At 50.1% G+C, this 24,836-nt stretch overlaps 1 protein-coding gene across 2 annotated transcripts in view; it reads right to left on the reverse strand.

The window, feature by feature from the left end:
- The window catches only part of PSD (pleckstrin and Sec7 domain containing), a 123,747-nt gene that overhangs the window by 22,294 nt on the left and 76,617 nt on the right, over nt 1-24,836 (reverse strand). For both annotated transcript variants that reach the window (XM_030570596.1, XM_030570597.1), the window contains exons 6-10: nt 8,056-8,250; nt 7,361-7,441; nt 6,656-6,768; nt 5,589-5,647; nt 4,956-5,045 (exon numbers count right to left, since the gene is read on the reverse strand). In XM_030570596.1, coding sequence (XP_030426456.1) covers nt 4,956-5,045; nt 5,589-5,647; nt 6,656-6,768; nt 7,361-7,441; nt 8,056-8,250 — 538 coding nt within the window. The remainder of the gene's footprint in view (nt 1-4,955; nt 5,046-5,588; nt 5,648-6,655; nt 6,769-7,360; nt 7,442-8,055; nt 8,251-24,836) is intronic.

The following is a 24,836-nucleotide window of genomic DNA, read 5'->3' on the forward strand; positions in this document are numbered from 1 at the left end:
ATCTACTGCTCTTTGGTGCAGGCATCATCATGATGTACATGTACATGTGTACAGCACCTAGCTACTGCCCTACAAATAATAAGGAGGTATGCAGAAGACAGGGGATCCCTTCTAAGGGAAGGAGGCAATGGGGAGAATAGGGGCTCCTGGGGTAAGGGAGTGCAGAACTCCCCTCTCTCTGTGGACCTTCAGATGCCCACGCGATGGGAGACAACACTAGCTACCTTAGGAAGTGGACCAGAGTGCCACCCAATTAACTGCACCAACTTCCTGGTGTTGGATCGGAGGATCTTCTGAGGACCCTCCCCAATGCCCTCTCCCTGCAGACATTAGGGGCATGTCAAGACCCTCTGTCAATGCCTTAGCAAGCTTCAAAAAGCTCCTCAGAGGTCAGCCAGCCCTTCCTTTCCTCTGCAAACCCAGTGTGTTCCTGGTGAGCTATAATTAGACAGGCAGCTGTGCGACAAGGCTAACTAGGCTCCTTGGTCTCCAGACAGCCCTACGCCACTGTGTCAGAGAGCTGATGAGCATACGTAGGCTAGTTGGAAGCTACCAGGCTAACAATGCTCTCAGTGACCCGGGGCACTTGCGAGGGGCCTACTGGGGCATGCAGTGGTGGCAGCCCAACAAGCCCCCACACGCTTGCAGGAGTCTGGAGGGGACTGGTGTCCCAGGGAGCCTCCGCTGGTCTGTGGAGTGGAATGTCCCACTTATGCCCATTCTCCACTCCTTTCCATCACCCCCTTTGCCCCTCAGCTCTCTGGCACTGGCCAGAATTTTTCTCTACTGCCCTCAAGCGCTGTGCTCTTCTCTCACCCCACACTTCTGCCCGCCAGCCTCCTACTACCCTCAGGAAGCAAGCACCTCTGCTGGTACATGGGTTGTGAATGCACCCGGGAGTGGGGAGGTGGGGGCAGCAGTACTGTCAGCTTTCCCTCCTATCCCTGCTAGTTCCTGCCTGAACTCCCATGCACTTCATTTCAAACATCTTCTGCTCCCTGTTCCCAAGCGAGAGGCTGGAGAAAAGTGGCAGAAGCATGGTCTGACTGTAGTGAGCTCTGCTTTTTAATACCTCTTTATTTAAAAGCAGCTTGTCTGGGGCCCTTCATCTGTGGTGGAAACAGTCGCTTTTCATCAGCGACGAACCTCCCCGCTGCTCAATTACACGCAGAGGTCTTAGCTCAGCAGGGGAAAGGGCTAGATCCTCTGGGCCAGATCCTTAACTGCTATAAATCAGCATCCCTTTTTAAAGCCCAGCCATTGTTTCTGTTATTGCTCAGACCCAAATGCTGCATCCCAGCTGTGTTCGCACCACAGCCAGCTAGAGAAAAGCCATCCCTGTCCTTGGTGTGGGGTCTGGTGCCTCAGATCACATTGCAAACCAAGATCCTGACTCACAAGGGATTAAAAGCTGTTTGTATTGTGCCTTAACATGGTGGCTTAGCATTTACTATTTCCATGCCTACAGTAATGATCTAGGCTAAGCAGATGCGGGGGTGGGGGGGAAAGGAGGAAGCTGAGGGACCCCAGACTTTGCAACAGTTCCCAGATTTGACATTCACCCCCCTAAGCCATACACACCACCCATCCTGGGCAGGAGTCCAGGGCTTGGAAATCAATCTGGGAGTAGACCCTCCCTGCTGCCCTTACCCATTAGGCTTTATGGCTCGCTGTCACATCGGCTGTAGCCCTGCGAGATCAGTGCCCCTTTCACCGGCCCTGCATCACAGCTCGCTTGCGTCTCTGAAATCTTGGTGTTTCACATTTGTTTTCCCTTGATACAAATCAGCTGTGTTTTCCAAGGCTGTTCTTTCTGGTCTCTGCTTAGCTAGTTCTGTGTTCATGGGAGGGACGGCTCACAATCTACTGAGATGCCAAAAGAAGCTTCTCTCTAACATTACACTTTAAAGACAAAATTGGCCTGGTTCTGATCTAACTTGGGCCAGTTTACACCTGTGTAACTTCCTGGACATGAATGGCGTCAAGCCTGATTACCAGTGGGGTAATTGATGGAACTGGCTGAGGCTCTGGTCACAGTACAGAGCAAGCCTGAGTAAACAGCCCTGCCTAGCCCCAGCTAGACACCAAGAGAATGAGGCATTTGGACTGCAAGCGTGGAGATGGGGGACCATGCAGCCCCGAGTGGGGAACAGGATCAGGCAGCCCTGGGGTGACCCATAGTGGAGAGTTCTTGAATGTTGTCCAGCACGATGTTTGCAGAGCATGCCCTATGCCAGCTGCACAGTACCCCAGAGCACACAAGATGTGGGATCAGCAGGCTGGGAGCCAGGCATGTGCAGTTTGGAACCACTGAGCAATCCAGGAAAGGTCAAAAACAGAACTGGGCAGAATCAACAAGAGTTCCTCCCCATTATTAACTCTTCACCAATCTATCTACCAGTACTAGCACCCCTGGAACGCTGCAGCATCAGCCTTTCCTGCTTCTCTGGTGCTTTCTAGCTGCCACTCTCAAAGCATTGCACAGGTCACTATAGTAATCTCCATCTTACCAATGGGGAAACTGAGGCACGGGGACATGGGGGCCGCACCCTGGTTCAATGGCATAGCATCTAGGCCTCCTGCTTCCCAGGCTCATGTGTTAGTCACAAGGTCATCCTGGCTCCTGCTAGCCCTTGGGGGACAGTAAGGCTTTCAGCAGGCTGACGCTGCCTAGCACAGCCGCCAGACAGGAGCACTTCAACAGCATACACGTGGGCTGATGTCTTGGCCCCCGCCTGTGCCTGCGCCAGTTACCATGAGACCCATGTACTCAGACCGCTTGCACAGGTGAGGCAGTTAGAGGAAGGCTGAGCTGCATGTCAGGGTCAGCCCCTGTGCCGTAGGGCACGTCGCCCCAAGGACTGGAGCTGCACAGCATGGGGTGCACACTCATGCTACCACTGAGCCGATGGGGCTGAGGAGCAGCCGCTCAGAGATGCAGGTGCCTTTTGGCTTGGTTTGGTTCCTTCGGCTCAATCCTAATTGCAGCATAAGCTTCGGCAGCACCCTAGACACATCCAGGGCTCAGTGAGGAGCTGAGGTCAGTGGAGACAGCCTGCAAGGGGCAGGAACAGTGCGGTGCTGGTGGCTCAGGGCCCAGGATGGGAGAGTGACGGGAGGCTGTTCTTTCCCACACAACAGCTTAGTCACGAGAGCTATGTGACTCCCTGCGGAGTCGGTGCGAATGCTCCCAGGTGGAGGCGGCCAGCTTCCTTCCACACTGTGAGTCAGCCCTGCAGAAGCCATCTCGAGCTGCTGTCACCATCGCCCTGTCATGGCCTGGTGCAATCACCATCAAATCGCTGCCACCTCCCCCTCCCCCACCACCTCCTGCAGCCTGGCATCTCTGCCACCAGCACCACAGCAGGCTCTGCCTGGCAGCTTGCCACCGCTAACTCCACTGCCCTCCCCGGGCACCTCCCATCTGTTGACGTCAAGGTGTTTCACAGTCGTCCCCAGATTCAGCCTCACAGCACCATGCTCAGTGTCTCTATGTCACATAGCAAGTAAGTGCTGGGAATTCCTGGCTGCCTCACCTCTGCTTTAACCAGTAGACCATCCCGCCTCCTGGTGCTGCTGCTGCGCACAGTGCCAGCAGCACCCCATCGCTGCTCGTTGTGGTCACGCTCTTTGGGAGGATGGAGGGCCCCAGGGAGCCGAGCTTGGATTTGGATCCACAAAAGCGAGGGCAGTGGAGCTCAGCCAGGCCAGCAGTGAGGGGAAACTATACCTGTCACACTTCATGGGCTTGGAGAGAGAGTGCACCCCCCCGCCCCACCCGCCCATGTTCATGTAGGTCATCAGCTCTTGGGACCCTCACCCCCACACTCCCATTCTGAGATAGCTGGGCACAGCAGCCCTTTACTGAGCCACCTCCAGAACAACCCCAACAGACAGAGACATGCTGGGCCAACACAGCTGGCAGGGCTCTAGATCAGAGGTGGGCAAACTTTTTGGCCTGAGGGCCACATCTGCGTATGGAAATTGTATGGCGAGCCATGAATGCTCACAAAACTGGGGATTGGGGTGCGGAAGTGGATGAGGGCTCCGGCTGGGGGTGCGGGCTCAGGGGTAGGGCCAAAAATGAGTTCAGGGTATGGGAGGGGGTGCCGAGCTGGGGCAGCAGGGGGGTCTGACTGGGGATGTGGGCTCTGGGGTGGGGCTGGAGATGAGGGGTTGAGGGTGCAGAAGCATGCTCTGGGCTGGGACTGAGGGGTTTGGAGGGCATGAGGGAGGATCAGGGCTGGGGCGGGAGACGGGGCACGGAGTGGGGGTGAGGGGGACAGGCTCTGGGCGGTGCTTCCTTCAAGCAGCTCCCCAAAGCAGCGGCATGTCCTCCTCCAGCTCCTACACAGAGGGGCAGCCAGGCGGCTCTGTGTGCTGCCCCATCCGCAGGTGCCACCCCTGCAGCTCCCATTGGCCGTTGTTCCAGGCCAATGGGAGCTGCAGGGGCAGCACTTGGGGCAGGGGCAGCATGTGGAGTCCCTGGCTGCCCCTAAGCATAGGAGTCAGGGGCTGGACATGCCGCTGCTTCCGGGAGCTGCACAGCACTACGGCACTTGCAGAGCGGGGCTAGCCCCTGACCCCGCTCTCCAGCTGGAGTGCCACAGCAGGGAAAGCCCTGGACCCTGCTCCCTGGCAGGAGCTCGAGGGCCAGATTAAAACGTCTGAAGGGCTGTAGTTTGCCCACCCCTGCTCTAGATGGATGCCTAGCTCCGGGGGCAGAACAGAGAGGTACAACACAGAGGGCCTATGCCTCTTCCGCTGACTGCTAGGGATGGTGCATTTGCAGTGCTCTGCCCCGGTGCATGGCCAGGGAGAGGGTTCCACCTGAGTGTGCCAGCCAGGCCCTAGGGGATCCTTTACTAGAAAGTGCATGAGAGCAGTTTTCTAAGAGGGATCCCAGCTTTAACTCCAGCCGGCCTGGCTCAGCTGGGGAGACTGATCTGAGTTACCTTGAGCAGCTCCTTGGGGAAATCACTCCCTCCGTTGAGGCCTTCCAGGTTCCCAATGAAGTCAGAGCAGGACATTCTCTTCCCGATGTTCTGGGGGTGACAGGGGCAGAGAAATGTGGCTGGTTACCTTTGGGGAGTGGGAGCAGCAGCTGGCCAGAGAGACCCCCTGCACCATAGTGGTAGGACAGCCAAGCATTACAGAGCAGTACTGCCTGGATCTCATGGAAGGCCACTTGGAGACGTGGAGAACACAGCCCCCTTTGCCAAGGGTCAAGGAGCTTTAAAAAGCCATTCCTGTCAAAATTCAGAGCCTCAATCTCCTCCCTTGTCTTCCTCACCCCTCCTTCCCACTCCTCTTTTCTCCTCAGCCCCATCTCGGCTTGCTGCTGCTTTGCCAATGCCCTTCTCTCTCCTGCAACCTTTTCTATCCGCTCATCACGCCTTCTCTACTCTTCGTTGCTTCTCCTTCCCATCCCCTTAATGCCTGCACACAGCTAATGGGCTGGCTCCCACATACGCCAGGTGCCTTCTGCTCACATGCAGTCAGACAATGGCCACTTTGCCCCTCCCAGATGAGAAGACACCTAGTGGAGGAGCAGAGCAGGCAGGGCGCTGGAGCTCGCAGGTACTCACATGCCCATGGAGGTCTGTGTTTAAGAGCATCAGGGCACAGGTCAGTGTGTGAACTCCGTCTGTAGCACAAGCACAAGAAAGGTGATCAGAGCCCCCCTGAAGCACCCCTCTGCATGTGGCTGTTCACTTATCCATGCCTCCAGACATGGGTCGCCTGATTGATGGATAGGTGATTGATTGCTGTTTGTTTCCCATGTGTTTCCCTCCAGCACAAAGGTTGGGCACTGGAGAAGGTGCTGACCTGGATACAGCTTCAGAGACACTCCCAGCCCAACACAAATCCATGCCCCTTGTCCGTGCAGCTCAAGGCGCATAGCATGGGCAGTACTCAGCTCTGGGCACCACTCAGATCAGCTGTGCAGGCTGAAGTTCCATTTAATTCTATTGTGTGGTCCTGGCCCCAAAACAGCTGCACTTGATGGGATTTTGCACAGCTGCTTTGGGGTCAGGACCACACAATAGAGGAGCAGTGAAGCCAGAATTAATGCTACAGAACCGTGTCACCTTTGACATGGCATCCGGCACTCAACCAGTCCTAAATCTCCATCTACATGGAGCTGACTCAAGGTTGATTCAAGGTGAGGACATGCAGGCATGCGGTGGTGAATTAAGTCAAGAAAGAAACAAGGATGTAAAAAGTCCAGATGAAATAATGAGATCTGGGAAACTGCTGGTGGCCACTTGAGCATCTGGTTACCCTGGCTACTTCTCTTTGAAAGTCCTTGCTGTCCTGAGTCACGGGACTTGGACATCCAAGGACACAGTTACACTTAGAGTAGCTCCTTTCTCTCTCCTGGTGATGATCTACTACAGAGTTACAAGTGGCGAGTGTCCTAACTGTGCATGTCTAGGCCATAATGTGTCTGGCTTTCAGTGAAGACTTATCTCTGAATTTCCTAAGTTTACACCATTTAGTTGGGAATAATTACAACATCTTTGTGATTTATCTGTCTGTAAGGTACTGGCATATGCTCTCCGTCTTAACTCCAGCTTAACCTAGTTTTGGTCAGCGAATCTGCACCCAGGTTTACAAACACACACACAGCCACGTCCATATGGTAGCTCACCCTCAGAGGAGACAGCATTGGGGTTGCACTGATAATACCGTTGTGAAAAATGAGCCAGGACTCGCTCTCTCTCCTGAGTCTCCCCCATCAGGGCCAGCTCCTTCAGAAAGGACCTGAAGAAGAGTGGGTCATGCATCAAACCAAACACCACCTGCCCCACCCCACCCTGTCAAGGAGCAGGAGAATTGTCCTTTCTGTAAGTGACAGGAAAAACACCAGTGCGCGCAACTCTTACATTGTTATTTCATCTACTTGGAGGATTCCCCACCGAGCATGTGACCAGTCAGTCCCATGTGCACATCCCAGAACTCTACATCAGGCAGGAGCGTCTGCATGGGAACAGCGGCTGAACCCATCCCAGAACTGTCTAGGCTCGGAGACTGAGATTGTGGAAACTCAGCTGTGGCTGGAGGGGATCCAGAATCCATGACATCTCCCTCCACTACACTGTAAGGTTTGGTATGCTCCTCCCATGCTCATAGACACCAGCCCACATGATGGTCCTTGGGAAAAATTACATTTCTTGGGTAAGGGGAAAAATCTTCTTGAGAGGTGAATGGCTCTGCAACCATCTTTAGGTGCTGGGTCTAGGGCCAGCCTGTGGGGGGACCTTTTGCTCTAGATGGCCCGTGTTGCCGGGGTGCACATAGATTCTGATGGTGAATGGCCTCTAAAAACATACATGTCCCCATGAAAGATTCTGACCTGAGAGCCTGGTCCAGACTCATCCCAGTGAACACGAAGAATTTCAGATATTCCCCAGCCACCATCTTACTGAACTCATTACTGAAAGAGAGGGGAGAGAGAGTTGAATAGACCAGACCAGTGACAGTCCAGTATAGAGAGAGAGCGGGAGGGATGGAGATGGGGAGAGGGGGAACAGAGGAGATTTTAAGAACATAAGAACAGCCATACTGAGTCAGACAAAAGGTCCATCTAGCCCAGTAACCTGTCTTCCGACAGTGACCAATGCCAGGTATTTCAGAGGGAATGAACAGAACAGGTAGTCACCAAGCGATTTTAAAGCCCTTAGAACCACACCAGGAGACATGAGACAGGACAGTGGAAAGTGCGATGGGGGTGGGGACCCCCAATACAGTCTCCAGTTTTGCGGTGTATTGCACTGATCTCCAGAGGGCAATATTCTGAGTTCTCTGTGGAGCCTGAATGCAGTATGAACTTTGGGCATACGTGGCCTTTTAGATGTGGGTTGTGAGGAGCGCTCCCATGAGCTCCTGCTAAGGGCAGTCTGTCCTTGGGTGTGGCTCTCTTTCCTACCACTCTCTGCATGCTCCTATGCCCCTGTGGCAGCACCTATGCATGCAGCAGGCTGCTCTGTCTCCTCAGTGACCGAGCAGTGCCCTGGATGGACAGCCTCTCCTCATAATACCCACACGTACTTCTTCCCCAAATGGCGAGCCACATCTGCTTTTTTGAATCCGTCCAGGTTGTAGAGCCTCTTTGCCAGGCGCTTAGCAGCCTCAAGGTCGGCCTTGTGCCCGTTGGACAGCGTGTCTGTGCTGCCCAGCGCCAACTGCTCCGTGCTGTCCATCTCGGAGTCTGAGTCCAAGACCAGCTGACTCAGAGGATGGTCACTGCAACAAAAACAGAAGCCTCGGGTAAGTCTTGCAACAAAACTTTTTCCCCTGCATCCTGCTAAGGCACCTGGGCTCCTGACCCCAGGCGCGCCGTCCTTTCTGCAGCTCACTACCTGGCTCTCCACAGCTCTCTGAAGAGAGATGTCCCAGGAGACTTCAGCTCTAGACACCGCTACTAGGCCGCAGAACTGGCTAGAAGTACAAGGGGTGGGATCTGAGTGTTCCCCACTTTGATTTTGTTTGATGCCCAACCTAGAGTTTGGAGACAGAGCTGTAACTCTCAGTGACACATCATCTGACTGCACCAGGCTGTCTCCTGCCTTGGGGCCAAGGGGCCTTTCCTGTTAGGGAAAGGGATATAATTGAAGATTTGCTCTGTGTATATACCCTGCTCGCCAGCTGTGCAGTGTCTGACACATCCCCCGCTCTGAAAGAAGCCAGCCACACCTTGCTACAGGGACCCAGCTCCCACTGTGCCCTCTCTTCTCTTTCCCAATACCACTGCTTGCTCCCTCCCATCCTCTGCATCAGACTGGGACAAGCTGGACAATTTTAAATCCTTTTAGACTCCCAGAGCCAAATGTTCACAGATTCCCTGGAGAGACAAAGGTTCACCTAGCCCATGATTCCAGTTTAAGCAGGTGCACAAGGGTCCCGGCAGCCTGGTCAGTGGAGAGGACCAGTGGCAGCCAGGCTCAACAGAAAAACTAACCCATCATACTGTGGGAGACTGGGAGGGAGGAGGACTCCTCTGCAGAAGAAGCTCTCTCCAGAGATGCCTAGTCCAGGGCTCTCCCTTGGTTCTGAAAGGCCCCCTCCAGCCCCTTCTCCACTGATACAGAGCACGTTTCTCATTGCTCTGCTGACTCAGCCGTCTCCAGCCCTGTGGAGTTGAAACACAACTTTCAGAGCAGGGAGGAAATTCCCCCTCTGCCACGGGCAGGTGACACTGAAGTGGAGCCAGGCCCTTGAATGGGGAACTGGGGGTGCTGCTCAGCTGGTGTCCCAGAGAGCTGTGCCTGGGTGCAGCACCCCACAAGGAGCATGGAAATTGCATTGGTTTATAGCCACCACTGGCCCAGAGAGAGGACCCAAGATAGAAGAATTCTGGAGACTTTCCCTGCTGGACTGACTGGATCACAGTCACATGGCCTTCAGCTCAGCTTAACCCCTGAGTGCTGGCCTGGTGAGGCTCTAATAGTAGAACAGTGGTCCCCAACCTTTTCTGGGTGGCGGGCGCCGGACAACGAGCCACCAAGGACCGTGGCCGGCAGACAAGCATCCGCCGAAATGATGCTGAGAAGCGGCAACATCAAGAGGCGTTGCCGCTGAAATGCTTCCAAAAATCAGCAGCATTTCAAGGCGACGCCTCTTGGTGATGCTGCTTTTCGGCAGTGACACCTCTTGATGACGCCACATTTTGGCAGCATTTCGGCAGATGCTGGTCTGCTGGCCAGTATGCTGATGCACATAGATTCCCCGGCGGGCGCCATGGCGCCCACAGGCACCGCATTGGGGACCACTGTAGTAGAGTAATACCTAGCTCCTCTAGCTGTGCAGTGCTGTTGTAGCCCTGTCAGCCCTAGGCGATTAGTGGGACAAAGTGGGTGAGGTCATATCTTTTCTGGGACCAATATAAGCACCCCAGTAACCTCAGCCTTGTGCTGTGGATACATCAGCAGGTACTTTAATGGTGCTACCCCAGGGGTAAGTTTGGGACTATCCATAACACTGTACAAACTCGACTCTTTGGTTAGATGGCGCCAAGTTCTGCGAGCAGCCGCCCTCCTCTGCAGGGGGCAGGCCCAATCCCAGTCTCAGTGCAGAAGGCCCAGGGGAAAGCCCATATGCACCAACCAGGGAAGCTGCCAGTGCTGTGTGCGGTCCCCCAGCACCCACGTGGGTTCTGGGCCTTCCTCCAGGAGCTGCTGGTACTGAAAAGTCCCTCTTTGCCCTCTCCAATGCAGGCAGGTGCCCTAAAGGCACAATCTAGCTCTTAATCATATTCCTTATAATTGCTTGTGCTATTTTATCTGTGAAATTCTTCATGGCTTATGGAAATACTGTCCCCAGCCAAAGGACTATGGGCCAGTGAATTTTCACAGTTAAATGGGGTTTAGACAGGCCCATTTATACAGTCACGCACACAGAACAGAGCCACCAGCTCCTTGCACGCCCATCAAATGCTTCTTAGCCCACGTCCTCCCCTCCCCGTCCCTCCCTGCATATTGAAGGCATGCAACAAAGTGCCATTCATCCTCCAGGTCCCACAAAGCATGCATCCAATTTATGCAACAGGTTGATTGCAGGATCTTCATCCAGTGTGCAACACTCACCAATGTAAATGCCTTAATGGACATTTTAACTGGAACAAATTCCCTGCATTCCTAGGAAAGCAGTAGTTTATAATCCAGACCCGTATGCTGACTTCTTTACTTAGCACTTCTCATCCATTGATCTCAAAGCATTTTACAAAGGAAGGGCAATATTATTATCCACATATTACAGATGGGGAAACTGAGGCACAGAGGGAACACCAAAGATTAGCGCCTAGGTCTCCTAACCTGCAGTTCAGCGCCCAATCCTGTGTATGCTGCTTCCTGTACTACTTCACTCCTTGAGGCCTTAGACTGACATGTTAAAAGAGCTACTCTAGGGTTAGCCTTCAGATCAGACTGATCCAGAGACAGAGAAGTTCTCCCAATCAAAAGCATCCAGAATCCACTCAACACTGACCTCGTCCAGATTTGCTGGCAGCCCCATAATGTCCTAGACTGATTTATTTTTACAGTCCTCTAATTGACTTTTAAGAGGCCTCCTCTCCTGAGCCAGTTACAGAATCAGATCTCCTGCAGAGTCTGCTTCATCCACTAAGGACATAGACTCCTCTCCGCTCCACATGGCTCTAGTGCACTGTGCACATTGCATATGTGGAATTTGGGAAGCCAGCCAAGCACGCTCCACACAGGGGTCAAGTGCAGAGGATGGCAAAGAGCTCTCCTGAGTGCGAGGCGGGGGTGAGGGGAGGAGATTTAGAGGCGGATTTTGCTGCTTCTGAAACCATTGGCTTCCATTTTCCCCAACTCCCTAGTTTGGTTTTTGAACATGGTATGTAGTCTTGATATTTGAGTCAATGCGCCAAATTCAGCTCTGGTGTAAGCAGGTGTAACTCCCACTGAATTTTTTCCAATATCTGCCTGTGATTACAATAAGACCAGTGGCTAGGGCACTAGCCTGTGTTTTGACACACCTGGGGTCTATTGTTTCTCTATCACAGATTCCCTGTGTGAACCTGGCTGACTGCCTGTGCCTCAGTTTCCCCATTTGTAAAATGGCGATAATAGCATTTCCTTCCCTTTCAGGAGTGGTGGGGGATAAATACATTGATGATAGCACGGCACTACAATATGGATATCATAGATTAGAGTTTGTTTTCAACCCCAGTCTCATCTACTGTGGGCAAGTATTGCTGTTGGGAGCCACCTCTTCTAGCTAGATAACTCATAGCCAATCATGTCACAAACACATCAGGTGACTCCAGGGAGCCAAGTTTTAACTGATCCTAACAGCAAGCGAAGCCTGACTCTTTAAGGCAGCATCTACAAGCAGCTCGCAAATCACGTTCCAACTTGTTCCCGGCTGAAGGCCCTTTTTGTGCCTTCCGTCCACAATCTACTAAAAACTCACATCTCCCTTCCAGATTCTGTCCACTTGCTGCCAATGTGATGCTGCTTTTGCATTCTGTTAATGAACAATATCTCCACTGCGCTCCAAATAAGACAGGACATTTCGAGCCCAACTCAGAGAGGTTATGAGCTCTGTTGGGCCTCTCAAAGTGACCTCTTAACTACCTTCTCCAGACTGATTTTCTGGCTATATCTGAAGGCAAAATCTTGCATTGATCTTTATAATAATTTCTATCTTTCTCTCTCAAAGTCCACATCTCTCTCCAGGTTCTCCCATCTGCTTCTGACTGATAGGTGGGGTTCCCCTTTGCCACTTTAAACTGGTGTGCATGGATTAGCTAGTGTACTCCTGAAAGCTGTGTAGTATCTGAAATCCACCATCTCCAGCCTGCAATCCTGATTTCAGGCTCTAACTCAGCAGAACCTAGGGCAGAAGATAATATATCTGGCACTTAACATTTTAAGACAAAAATGAGCTGATTCATGCTCCAGGCTTTGAAATTAACTTTTTTTTCCCTAATGGCAGAGCTACTATACTAACTTTAAATTGGAAGCATCAGCCTTGACTCCTAAGTCCTCAAGTTTGGCTACACAGATGACAAGCCAAAATTCATCCCTCACCAAATCAAAGTCACTGATTTTTAAACAAAAGTGCCTTCAAGAAAGAAAACCAATAACCAAGTCTTTCAATCAGTGGAGACCAGAACAAAATGTGCATGGATGTGAGGGTCATAACCAAGGTGACTCCAGTTTCCCTGTGAATAATAATAAATGGAGATATACCAATCTCCTAGAACTGGAAGGGACCTTGAAAGGTCATTAAGTCCAGCCTCCTGCCTTCACTAACAGGACCAATTTTTGCCCTAGATCCCTAAGTGGCCCCCTCAAGGACTGAACTCACAACCCTGGGTTCAGCAGGCCAATACTCAAACCACTGAGCTATCCCTCCCTCCATCCCCAGTGATCTAAAACATCTCAAAGCAGTTTTTCAAACTACTTTTTCAAGCAGCACCTTTGTTTAGCTTGAAGAACTATTTAGCTCACATGTAAGTCTAACATAAAACCTTAACCAGAAGATTGGCCTGCACTTAAAAAATAATCAATCTAGTACTGTACAAGCATCTTCTGTAAGTCATTTCCAGACTGACCTGAAACCCCCCCACTATTCCAGTATGGCACTCCTCAGTCCCGACCAGGAGCCCCTGCTATGCCCCAGGCTCCTCAGAGCACACTGCTATTCCAGTCTGGGGTTGTGTTCTCAGCTCTGTTGCTGCATCTCAAGCCTAACCTGCCACAACCCCTCACCATTTCACTAACAGGTCAGTTCCTAGGATACCAGTTGTATAATACCACTTCCTGGTTTTTTTACAGCTGTTCTTGTGGAACCCAATTAATGTAATGCCACTTCCTGAACTCACTACAACTGTTGCCAGGGGACAAGGAAGCTTTTCATGCCACCTCCTACTCCTGTAGTCATGGGGACAGATTAACATTGTATTTTCTCCTGTTGCCTGCTACAGCTGTCACCTGGGGAAAGATTCCCGTTGTGCCACTTCCTATTCTCGTTGTAATAACTGGCAATGGTTCACACCCTGTGCGAGTTTATGTTTGTCCAGGGTGTGGGTGTTGTCTGCATGGAGTTGGCTTTCCTCCCACATGCTGTACAGCTGTGCGCTTCTAAGTCATGTTCTAAGGGGAACATTCATTCTGTTATTTCCCAGTCAGTCATTCAACACTCCAGCTGCCATTTCTCAACTGTCCCTCTCAAAATCCTGCTGTCAGCCCCTTCTAGTTGCTAAGCACTCTCTGCCTCCCTTTCCTTGTTGCCATAGCATCCCCTGTCAAGGTGGTTACAAGCAGACGGGAGCAGCTAGCTTCAGCCAGCCTTGGTTAGTAATCGGTGTTTTCTAATTAATTAAAATCACAAGTAGCTACAGCTCTCCATCCCAAATCTAGACACCCCTTACAACGTTTGATTTCTGAAGTAGCCTTCTGTCTTGCCACCAGTGAGTGCTTCATACTGGTATAAAGGCACCAACCAATTCCCTTGTTCATGCTACAATTCCCATCACTGGCATGAATTCATGTTGTGCTTTCTGTCCACACCAGAACACGCCCCACTCAGAATGACTGAAGCCCTGCCCCTTCCTACCAGGGAGTATGAGGTTCTCAGTCACTGGGTGTGTTTGGGACAGACTCAGTTTGGTCCTGTACAGCTCCAGTGTGCTTGAGTCTGGGAAGGAAAAAGGTGGTCGACCAGATAAATACAGAGCAAGCAGCATAAGGTTGGAGTGGTGTTTTCAGAGAACTCCGCACTCCTGGTGCTGTGCACATCAACTTGGGTTCCCCAAAGGTGAAGGACTGTCCAGGTCCCATCGCAGGACAGAAGGGGATCATCTCCAGGCCTTGTCCAACCACCTAGCACTCAGTCAGTATTAAGGACACAATCCTCCAGCCACTGTGTGCACAAAGCTCCCACTGACCAGAGTGGCACACACATGGGGTAGGATCTGGCCCATTTAAACTGGCTGAAGGATGTTCAGGAGGTTTCAGTGGAGGATGAGCAGGGCCAGGGCAGTTGGGTGAGGCTCCTGGCACTCAGGCTGGGAGTCACATTGTATTGTCCAGATTTGACAAAGTGGGGGATTTTCTTAGTGTTTTGCATGAATAATGTGTGAGTCTCAGTTTCCCCTGTGGGTGGTGTATTTAACGAGGTGCTGGCAGAGGGAGTTTGTTATTACCAAAGACCAGGTGTGACCTCACCTAGCAGCTGGGACCCCGGACAACTGCCTGGAGATAGGGGACTCTAGTGACCGGTGACCAAGAGGCCCACCCAGCTTGGCAGTCAGTTGGTTCTGGGCAGTGGGAGGACAAAGGGCTGAGGAGAGAGGATCCCGGTGACCTGACCAGCCAGTTCCAGCCAGAGGGGAACAAAGGAGGGAAGACAAAGGGCTCCAGTGACCTCTTCATCGAGCTGTTGTGGCTGGTGATATAGGATGATCGGCTGGAAGGAGGGGACTTCTGGACTAGGGTGAAAGAGCAGCCAGAGCCCACCTGGATGCAAGGGAGACTTAGATATACTGTGCTGAGGGAGGGTATCCCTGAGAATTTCCTATGCTGTGTTCAGATGCTCAATAAACCCTCCTGTTTTATGCTGGCTGAGAATCACTTCGGTCTAGAGATCAGGGTTGCATTATTCCCTGTGGGAATGGAGGCCCTGGGAGTCCAGAGTGAGCAGACTCCCTGAGGGAGCCCACGGGGAGATACAGGCCTGCTGGAGGCTCAGAGAGGTGCAGTTCCAGGAGGCAGAGGGGCTTACAGCTTAACCCCCGAGAGAGAGTGGACCCCTCAGAAGGGCTGTCACACTGAAGCGGCTTCCTCCCAGGGACTGTAGGGAGCTGAGACAGAGGAGGAGTCCTGTGAGTCCATGACAACTTGGTAGCAGAGGATGGTTGGTAGATGCACCCTGTAGACAGTTGGCTGCAAGCAGAGAGGCTCTGCAGTGAGTGGCTGCCAGAGATAAGACAAGAGGAATTGAAGGAACCAGCAAGGGAAGGGCCTAGAACCAGCTCCCTAAAAGGGACCTTGCACGTCTGTGCAGGGAGAGAGGGCTGAGTGTTGGGAGGCTCATCCAGGAGCAGCTGATTGCCTGGCTGGTAGACAATGACCAGTCCAAAGAGCAAGGGCCAGATCCCAGTGGGGCTCCCCACATGCCTAGAGAGCCTAGGAGTAGCAGGGTGGCAGTCGGGGCAGCAGCAGTGGGTCTATCAGACCCGGTTCCCTGGTCGGGAGGGGGACAGCCCAATCTGGGTTCCCTCCAGTGGAGGTGAAGAGATGGAAACGAGCTGAGAGTGAAGGAGCTGGAGGAGCAGAGGCTAGCAGGTTAGCAAACTGCTTGGAGCATCGGAAACAGGAACTGGAGTTGGAGGAGAGGCAGGCAAAGAAGACTTGCTATGGGGTAAGTGGGAAGCCTAAATTCCAAAGTGTGCCCCAGTGTAATGGGGGAAGGATATTGATGCCAACCTCACTGCCTGTGAGAAGACTTCTGATTCAAACTCAGCTGATCTTATGGATGAGCTCCGCTCTCTAACCCCTCCACCCCCACACTTGGTCCCAAATCCATAAAGATGTTCAGAATCTGGGGATTTAAAACGGTTCAAACAGGCATTACTGTTTAAGTTTGAATTGACCCGTGAAGCATGTAGAAAACATTTCCAGGATTATGCAAGACCCCAGGTGTCACCTACAAGGAGTTCACCACCCCACTGGGAGAATATCCCCACAAAAACACGTATAATCTGATGGGATTGGAGCAGCTGTCTAACATCTGCCATCCAGACCTTAAGATGTGGTTAGTGGACCACATATGCTGGCAAATGAGTTTATAAACAGTAGATCTGGAGTGGGAGGAGATTCAAGTTGGGGACTCAGAAGGGGAGTCACCCAGAGACCTCTCAGAGGTGGGACTTTAGGAAGCCAATGCAGGGGTTCCCACAAATGCCAGAATAGGCAGACACCCATATGGGACCCGAGGGATCTGGGATGTAATTACTGTAGGCAAAAGGACACAGGGTGGTGCAATGCCTAAAAACAAAGGAAATCTTGGCCCAAGAGAGCCCTCAAAGGGTTAACTTGGCAAAGGGAAGACAATCTGTAATACAGGCTCAGAGAGAAAAGCTCTATCCCTTCAGAGGAAGCAGTCACCCAGCCAGCTCCTGGGGGCAGAGCTGGCCAGGGAGGAGTGGCAGACAGGCTTCCACCCCAAGTCCAGCAGATAGGTCTTGTAATACACTCCTGGGCTCAGGCACCTCTGATACCTGGTGGGAGCAGAAGGTGGTGATCAACTGGGAGATATTCACGGGGTGGAGACATTCTGGAACCGAGAATTCTTGTCAGTGTGGTGCAACTCCACCAGATGCTGAGGGATTATATAAATTGGGTGAAGGTCTCAAATATAAAGCCATTCACCCTGCCTATGGCCCAGATTCCTGTGCAGACAGAGGAAGGATGGGGGGAGGGGAAAGGCTGGTAGCTGGGGTCTTTCAGCACATCAACTTTGATGTACCCTTGGATAACTGTGTCTCTTTCAGACAGGATCCAGACCCTGTAATGGTCAAAAAGCTGAACCCAGAGATAGGAAGGCGGAGAGGGCGAGAGCCAGTGTGCATGTGAACAGCCCGGCTGCCGGGGACGAGGGGATGTTCCCCTGGCTAGTAGCATAAAGGAAGATCTGTGAGGCTTGGGTTGCCTTCCTATCTGCAGCCAGATCCCTGGAGTTGAGCGTGACAGGCCGGTCCTGCATTGGGAAGAGGTGGCTTATGCTGGCTCTGATGCTATAACCAAAGCAGTGGGCTCGTTGCCTAGATGGGGGCTAAAGTGATGAAAGCCGAGGTGGTGGACCAAGATCCAGTAGTGCCCAATGCATACCTAACCCTGAAGGGGGTGATCAGACCCCGAGTTAAGGTCCTGTAGTGAAGATACATATGAAATGGGGGACCCAAAGCTGGCCCCAAAGAGGTTGGGGTGCATAATCAGCTACCTGTGGAGGTGCTGATGGGGGATGTATTGGAGACCTGGCCAGACAGCACCTTGGGTCTTGGCTGTAGCTAAGGGGGAGGGCGGGTGCTTGGCCTGGTACCAGCAATCTACCCAGCAGGGGGCGTGGAATCTCCAGTGGGAGGAGGCGAGTTATCAGGAACAGGGCTGAGACCAAGAAGTGTGGAAACTGAGGCACAGCCAATGAGGGCTGGGCCTGAACTCAGCAGCTGAACTTCAGACCAAGCAACAGAAGAACTCCTCCTTGAAAAAGCTGAGAGTCCTTATGGGCCCTGATGTTGCAAGACCCTGGGGAAGAACTGCAGGGAAAGATCCCTGTAAGAAAAGGGATCCACTACTGGGAAAACTGAACATTGTGGGATCGGGGGCAGCTGGTGGTTCACCAGAAGTATACCATGTCCCTCCCTCTAAACATCAGGGGGACCAGTGCACCAGGTGAGCGGGCTGCCCCAGAAATTTACAGCGGTCCGCCCTTTTGAATTGGTGTATGGAAGACCCTGGAACTTGAGAGACAAATGGGAGGGAAAGATTAACGGGAAACTGGTGGTGGTGGTGGAGGAGTACATTCCGGGGAAAGCTCATTGAGCCCATGGGCTTGGCCAGGAAGAACCTTGCCAGGGCCCATGTAGTAGAGAGAAAAACTGTGTGATCATGGGAGACTTTAATCTGAGAAACACACAGCTGGAAGTCTCATGCTGCCAGTAATAAAACATTCCTGGAATTTCTGAACATTACAGCTGACAATTTCCTAAGTCAAAAAGTGTTGCATCCAACATGGCAGAATTATATATTAGACCCCATCTTGACAGGTAAAGAGGAACTGATCACAGAACTGTTAGGTACAATGATCATGGACAATGGTCATAATGTGCAAATAGAATACAGTCCAGACCAGTAATTATATATATAATGCAGTGTTTCTCAAACTTAGGATGCCGCTTGTGTAGGGAAAGCCCCTGGTGGGCCGGGCTGGCTTGTTTACCTGCTGTGTCCACAGGTTCCTCCGATCGTGGCTCCCACTGGCCGTGGTTCACTGCTCCAGGCCAATGGGAGCGGCTGGAAGCAGTGTGGGCTGAGGGACATACTGGCTGCCGCTTCCAGCCGCTCCCATTGGCCTGGAGCAGCGAACCACGGCCAGTGGGAGCAGCAATCGCCCCAACCTGCGGATGGGGCAGGTAAACAAACTGGCCTGGCCCGCCAGGTGCTTTCCCTACACAAGCGGCATCCCAAGTTTGGGAAACACTGATCTAATGCTTTAAAAGAGCCAGTTTCACAAAGCTGCAAACAGTTATGTGCCAAATCAGCTGGGAGGAAGAACTGAATGGGAAAAACCTTTATGATAATTGGGACTTATTTAAAAAACCCTTTAATAGATGCCTGAAAAGCCACAATCAAGGAAGAAGGCCATATTGTTTAAAAAAACGACATGGTTTACAGGGGAACTGAAGGCAGCTATAAATAACAAAAAATGATAGATCACAAATGGAAGAAAGAGGAAGTTGATAATATAAATCAGAAGCTAGGAACTGTAGAAAATTGATAAGGGAAAAATCTGTCACTAGCAGAGTTAAGGAAAATAAGGATGAGTTTTTTTAAAGTATAGTAGGAACAAAAAGGCTCCTGACAGTGGAGGCTCCCCAGATGGAAATGGTAGAAATATCAGTAAAAATACAGAAAAGGCAAAAGTGTTCAATAAATATTTCTGTTCTGTACTTGGAAAAAACAGATGATATAGTCTCATCATAAGGTGATAAGACTCTTTGGATTTGTGCAAGATGGAACACCACCAACCGTGCTGCCTAGTGAGCAAGCAGGGGTATGGCAGGTCAACTCCCAGTTGCAAATATCATCCTGTCCTTCAATGCCCCTTGAAGGGTTTCCAGTCTTTCCCTTTAGCACGGGGACTTAGCGGAGTCTGGGCGCTCAAACGGTCAGGGTCTTCCCCATCTGGGTTCTTCCCCAAGGTGAAGACTCCTGTTGTTCTCATGTCTTCTTGGAATGGGTAGGGAAGCACTGCCCTCTCCACTGGGCTCCGGTCCAGGGCCCATTGATGGGAAGTTACGCTCTGTACCTTGGGGTGCTAATCAGCACTGTCCCCCAACCACTTCCTACACAAGTCTCCTTTTCCCCACAGTGTAAATCAAAAAGTCTCAAGTAAAGTCTCTGACTTGCACAATCAGTCCTCTGCCTCTTTTTTGTAGGTTTGCTCAAGTCTCTGGCAATGAGCTCCTGAGCCGTACTTCTCCCAAGAATTCAGAGCAGCTATCTGCTCCCTTCCATTGCCTGCCTCCTTCTGAGCTGCTCTGTTTCCCCTTTCAAGCCCCTCTTCCAGCTTGTGCAGGCTTTGCAGGTGTGGTTGTGAGGAGGTTGCCTGGTCCCGGAGCTTTTCCTTAACACCTTGCACTTCAGTGTGGGGTTTGTACGCGTCATCATACCATTCCACTAGTATTTCACAAGGATGTTAAACAGCAGCTACTAAGGTTAGACGTTTTAACATCAGCAGGTCCAGACAACTTGCACCCAAGAGTTATAAAAGAGCTGACCGAGGAGCAAACTAGATCATTAATATTGATTTTCAATATGTCTTGGAACATTGGGGAAGTTCCAGAAGACACAAAGAAAGCCAATGTTGTGCCAATATCTAAAAAGGGTAAATGGGATGCCTCAGATAATTATAAGCCTGTCAGTCTGACATCAATCCCACGCAAGATAATGGAACAGTTGATATGAGACTTGAGTAATAAACAGTTAAAATAGGGTAACATAATTACAGTAATACCAATCAACATGGGTTTATGGAAAATAGATCCTTTCAAACTAATTTGATTTTTTTAATGAGATTACAAGTTTGGTTGATAAAGCTAATAGTGTTGATGTAATATACTTAGACTCCTGTAAGGTATTAGACTTGGTACCACACAACATTTTGAGTAAAATTCTAGAACAATATAAAATTTAGTCCACATTAAATTGATTAAAAGCTGTCTGATAGATCTCAAAATGTAATTATAGACATGGAACCATAATTGAATGGTTGTGTTTCCAGTGGGATCCTGCAGAGATTGGCTCTTGGCCCTACACTATTTAACATTTTTATTAATGACTTGGAAAAACAAAATAATCACTGACGAAGTTTGCAGATGACATGAAAATTTAGGGAGTGGTAAACAACAAGAGGACAGGTCGCTGGTATAGCACGAGCTGCATTACTTGGTAACCTGGGCACAATCAAACAACATGTGTTTTAATATGGCTAAATGTAAATGTATCCATCTAGGAACAAAGAACACAGGCCAGACTCACGGGAAGGGTGAGGGGAACGGACTCTGTCCTGGGAAGCAGTGGTACTAAAAAATACTGGAGGGTTGTGGTAGATAGTCAGTTGAACATGAGCTCCCAGTGTGACACTGTGGCAAAAGAGGCTAATGTGATCCTTGGATGCACAAACAAGGGAATCTTGAGTAGGAGCAGAGAGATTATTTCACCTCTGTGTTTTGCTCTGATGCAGCTGCTGCTGGAATACTACGTCCAGTTCTGGTGTGCACAATTCAAGAAGGATGTACATAAATTGTAGACAATTCAGAAAAGATCCATAGGAATGATTAAAGGATTAGAAAACCTGCCTTAGAGTGACAGACTCAAGGGGCTTAATCTATTTAGCTGAATCAAGAGAAGGTTAAGGGGGGGACTTGATCAAGGCTATAAGTACCTACATGAGGAGCACAGATTTAACAAATATCAGAGGGTAGCCGTGTTAGTCTGGATCTGTAAAAGCAGCAAAGAATCCTGTGGCACCTTATAGACTAACAGACGTTTTGGTGCATGAGCTTTCGTGGGTGAATACCCACTTCCTCAGATGCATGTAATGGAAATATCCAGGGGCAGGTATATATATATATATATATATATATATATATATATATATATATATATATATATATGTGTGCTAGCAAGCAAGCTAGAGATAACGAGGTCAGTTCAATCAGGGAGGATGAGGCCCTGTTCTAGCAGTTGAGGTGTGAAAACCAAGAGAGGAAAAACTGGTTCTGTAATTGGCAAGCCATTCACAGTCTTTGTTCAATCCTGAGCTGATGGTGTCAAATTTGCAGAGGAACTGAAGCTCAGCAGTTTCTCTTTGAAGTCTGGTCCTGAAGTTTTTTTGCTGCAGGATGGCCACCTTAAGGTCTGCTATAGTGTGGCCAGGGAGGTTGAAGTGCTCTCCTACAGGTTTTTGTATATTGCCATTCCTAATGTCTGATTTGTGTCCATTTATCCTTTTCCGTAGGTTTTCACACCTCAACTGCTAGAACAGGGCCTCATCCTCCCTGATTGAACTGACCTCGTTATCTCTAGCTTCCTTGCTAGCACACATATATATAGCTGCCCCTGGATATTTCCATTACATGCATCTGAGGAAGTGGGTATTCACCCACGAAAGCTCATGCTCCAAAACGTCTGTTAGTCTATAAGGTGCCACAGGATTCTTTGCTGCTTTTACAGATTTAACAAAGGGCTCTTCAAGCTAGCAGAGAAAGGTAGAACACGATCCAATGGCTGGAAGTTGAAGCTAGACAAATTCACACTGGAAATAAGATATACATTTTTAACAGTGAGGGGAATTAACCTTTAGAACAATTTACCAATGTGGTGAATTCTGCATCCCTGACAATTTTTAAATCATGATTGCTTTTTTACTACAATATCTGCTCCAGGAATTATTTTTGGGGAAAATCTCTGGCCTGTGCTATACAGGAGGTCATGCAGTCATAGGGCTTAAGGCCAGAATTGACCACCAGATCATCTAGTCTGACTTCCTCTATATCACAGGCCACCAGCACCTCCCAGCACCCACGCACTAAACTCAATACCTGAAATTAGGCCAAAATGGTACAGCCCTGAGGAGACTCAACTATTACGTTCCACAGACAGATAATAGGAAGGACCAAGGTGCACCAGTGCCTGAAGCCCCCACAGTGGCAGAGAAATGATTACATGAGATACATCCAAATAATCCTGGCATGTGACTCACTCAGAGGAAGGCAAAGGCCAAGGCAAAGGAAAAAACAAAAACCTAAGGTCACTGCCAATCTCTATGCCATGAGATTGCCAATTTCTATGCTGGAGAAAAATTCCTTCCAGACCCTACATGTGGTGATCAGTTGGACTCTGGGCATGTGGGCAGGAACGAGCCAGTCAAGCACATGAGAGACAGAATACCTCACCCCAGCTCACCTAGTGTCCCACCTCCGGCCACGCTGGAGGATGCTTCAGAGGAAGGTGTAGCAAAACCCTCCCATAATACATTGCTCCTTCTTTACCCCTACAAGTGGATTGCTTTATAAGCTGGATGCACGCAAACAATATGTATTTTAAATATAGCCAGCTGTACATCTAGGAGCAAAGAATGCAGGCCACACTTACATGGTGAGGGACTCTATCCTGGGAAGCAGTGACTCTGGAAAAATATTTGGGGCTCATGATGGATAAGCAGCTGCACATGAGCTTCGAGGGCAATGCTGTAGCCAAAAGGACTTGATCCTTGGCTATCAAGTAGGTGTATAGTTTGTGTTACCTTTGTATTTGGCACTGCTGGAATACTGTGTCCAGACCTCAGTTCAAGAAGGATGCTGATAAATTGGAGAGGGTTCAGAGAAGAGCCATGAGAATGATTGAAGGATTAAAAAACCTGCCTTACAGTCATAGACTTCAGGAGCTCCATTTACTTAGCTTAACAAAGAGAAGGTTAAGGGGTGACTTGATCACAATTTATAGACTTCTACATAGGGATAGAGCATAAATCCTGTGGGCTGGCCTCTGTAGTTCCTGCACCAGCCATCACAAGGGTGTTAGATGGCTTTGGAGTGAGCCTGTAACTCTCTGGCTTGGGCCTCAGTGAGGAAGAGCTTCTGAGGCTCCTAGACTCTATTAGGGCAGTAATGGAGCCTTCTCCTTTGAGCCCCAGCCTCCATCCTCTTCTTCCTCCTTGCACTGATTTGTCCAAGTACTCGCTGTGATAGGAGATGGATTGCTCCTCTGCCTGCGGGTGGCCGGACTGCTTTGCCAGTGGTGTCTTGTAGATACACCTCCCCTCTGTAATTCTCAGGCTCTGGCTCCACGGTGACATATCTGGCTTATGCCCAGGTCACAGGGTGTGTGTGGTCATGCAAGTGACTGTGCTGTATGGAGGGTGCTCACACTGAGATTGAGAAGAGGTGGGGGTGTCTCTCTCTAGGGAGCTCCCAGGTTGAATCAGATGTCTCATGGGAAGCCAATGTCCCACATGGAGGACTGGAGCTGAGCATAGGTGGTGAATGATGGCTTGGCCACCTGCAGTAAGGCCGCCTCCTGTGTCTGCTGTTCACCCAGCATGTGTCATATCCTCATGGCCCATATCAGGGTAACAAGCCTTGTGGATAGGGGGGAAGTGGTAGATGTGGTATATCTTGACTTTAGTAAGGCTTTTGATACTGTCTCGCATGATCTTCTCATAAACAAACTAGGGAAATACAACCTAGATGGAGCTACTACAAGGTGGGTGCATAACTGGTTGCAAAATTATTCTCAGAAAGTAGTTATCAGTGGTTCACAGTCCTGCTGGAAGGGCATAACGAGTGGGATCCCACAGGGATCGGTTCTGGGTCTGGTTCTGTTCAATATCTTCATCAATTATTTAGATAATGGCATAGAGAGTACACTTATAAAGTTTGCAGACGATACCAAGCTGGGAGGGATTGTAAGTGCCTTGGTGGATAGGATTAAAATTCAAAATGATGTGGACAAACTGGAGAAATGTCCTGAAGTAAATAGGATGAAATTCAGTAAGGACAAATGCAAAGTACTTCACTTAGGAAGGAACATTCAGTTGCACACATATAAAATGGGAAATGACTGTCTAGGAAGCAGTACTGCAGACAGGGATCTGGAGGTCATAGTGGATCACAAACTAAATATGATGCAACAGTGTAACACTGTTGCAAAAAAAGCAAACATCATTCTGGGATGGATTAGCAGTATTGTAAACAAAACACGAGAAGTAATTCTTCCGCTCTATTCCGTGCTGATTAGGTCTTAACTGGAGTATTTGTCCAGTTCTGGGCGCCACATTTCAAGAAAGATGTGGACAAATTGGAGAAAGTCCAGAGAAGAGCAATAAAAATGATTAAAGGTCTAGAAAACAAGACTCATGAGAGAAGATTGAAAAAACTGTGTTTGTTTAGTCTGGAGAAGAGATGACTGAGAGGGGACATGTTAACAGTTTTCAAGTACATAAAAGATTGTTACAAGGAGGAGGGAGAAAAATTGTTTTTCTTAACCTCTGAGGACAGGACAAGGAGCAATGGG

This window comes from Gopherus evgoodei, chromosome 7 (genome assembly GCF_007399415.2).
Source record: "Gopherus evgoodei ecotype Sinaloan lineage chromosome 7, rGopEvg1_v1.p, whole genome shotgun sequence".
NCBI classification, from domain to species: domain Eukaryota; kingdom Metazoa; phylum Chordata; order Testudines; family Testudinidae; genus Gopherus; species Gopherus evgoodei.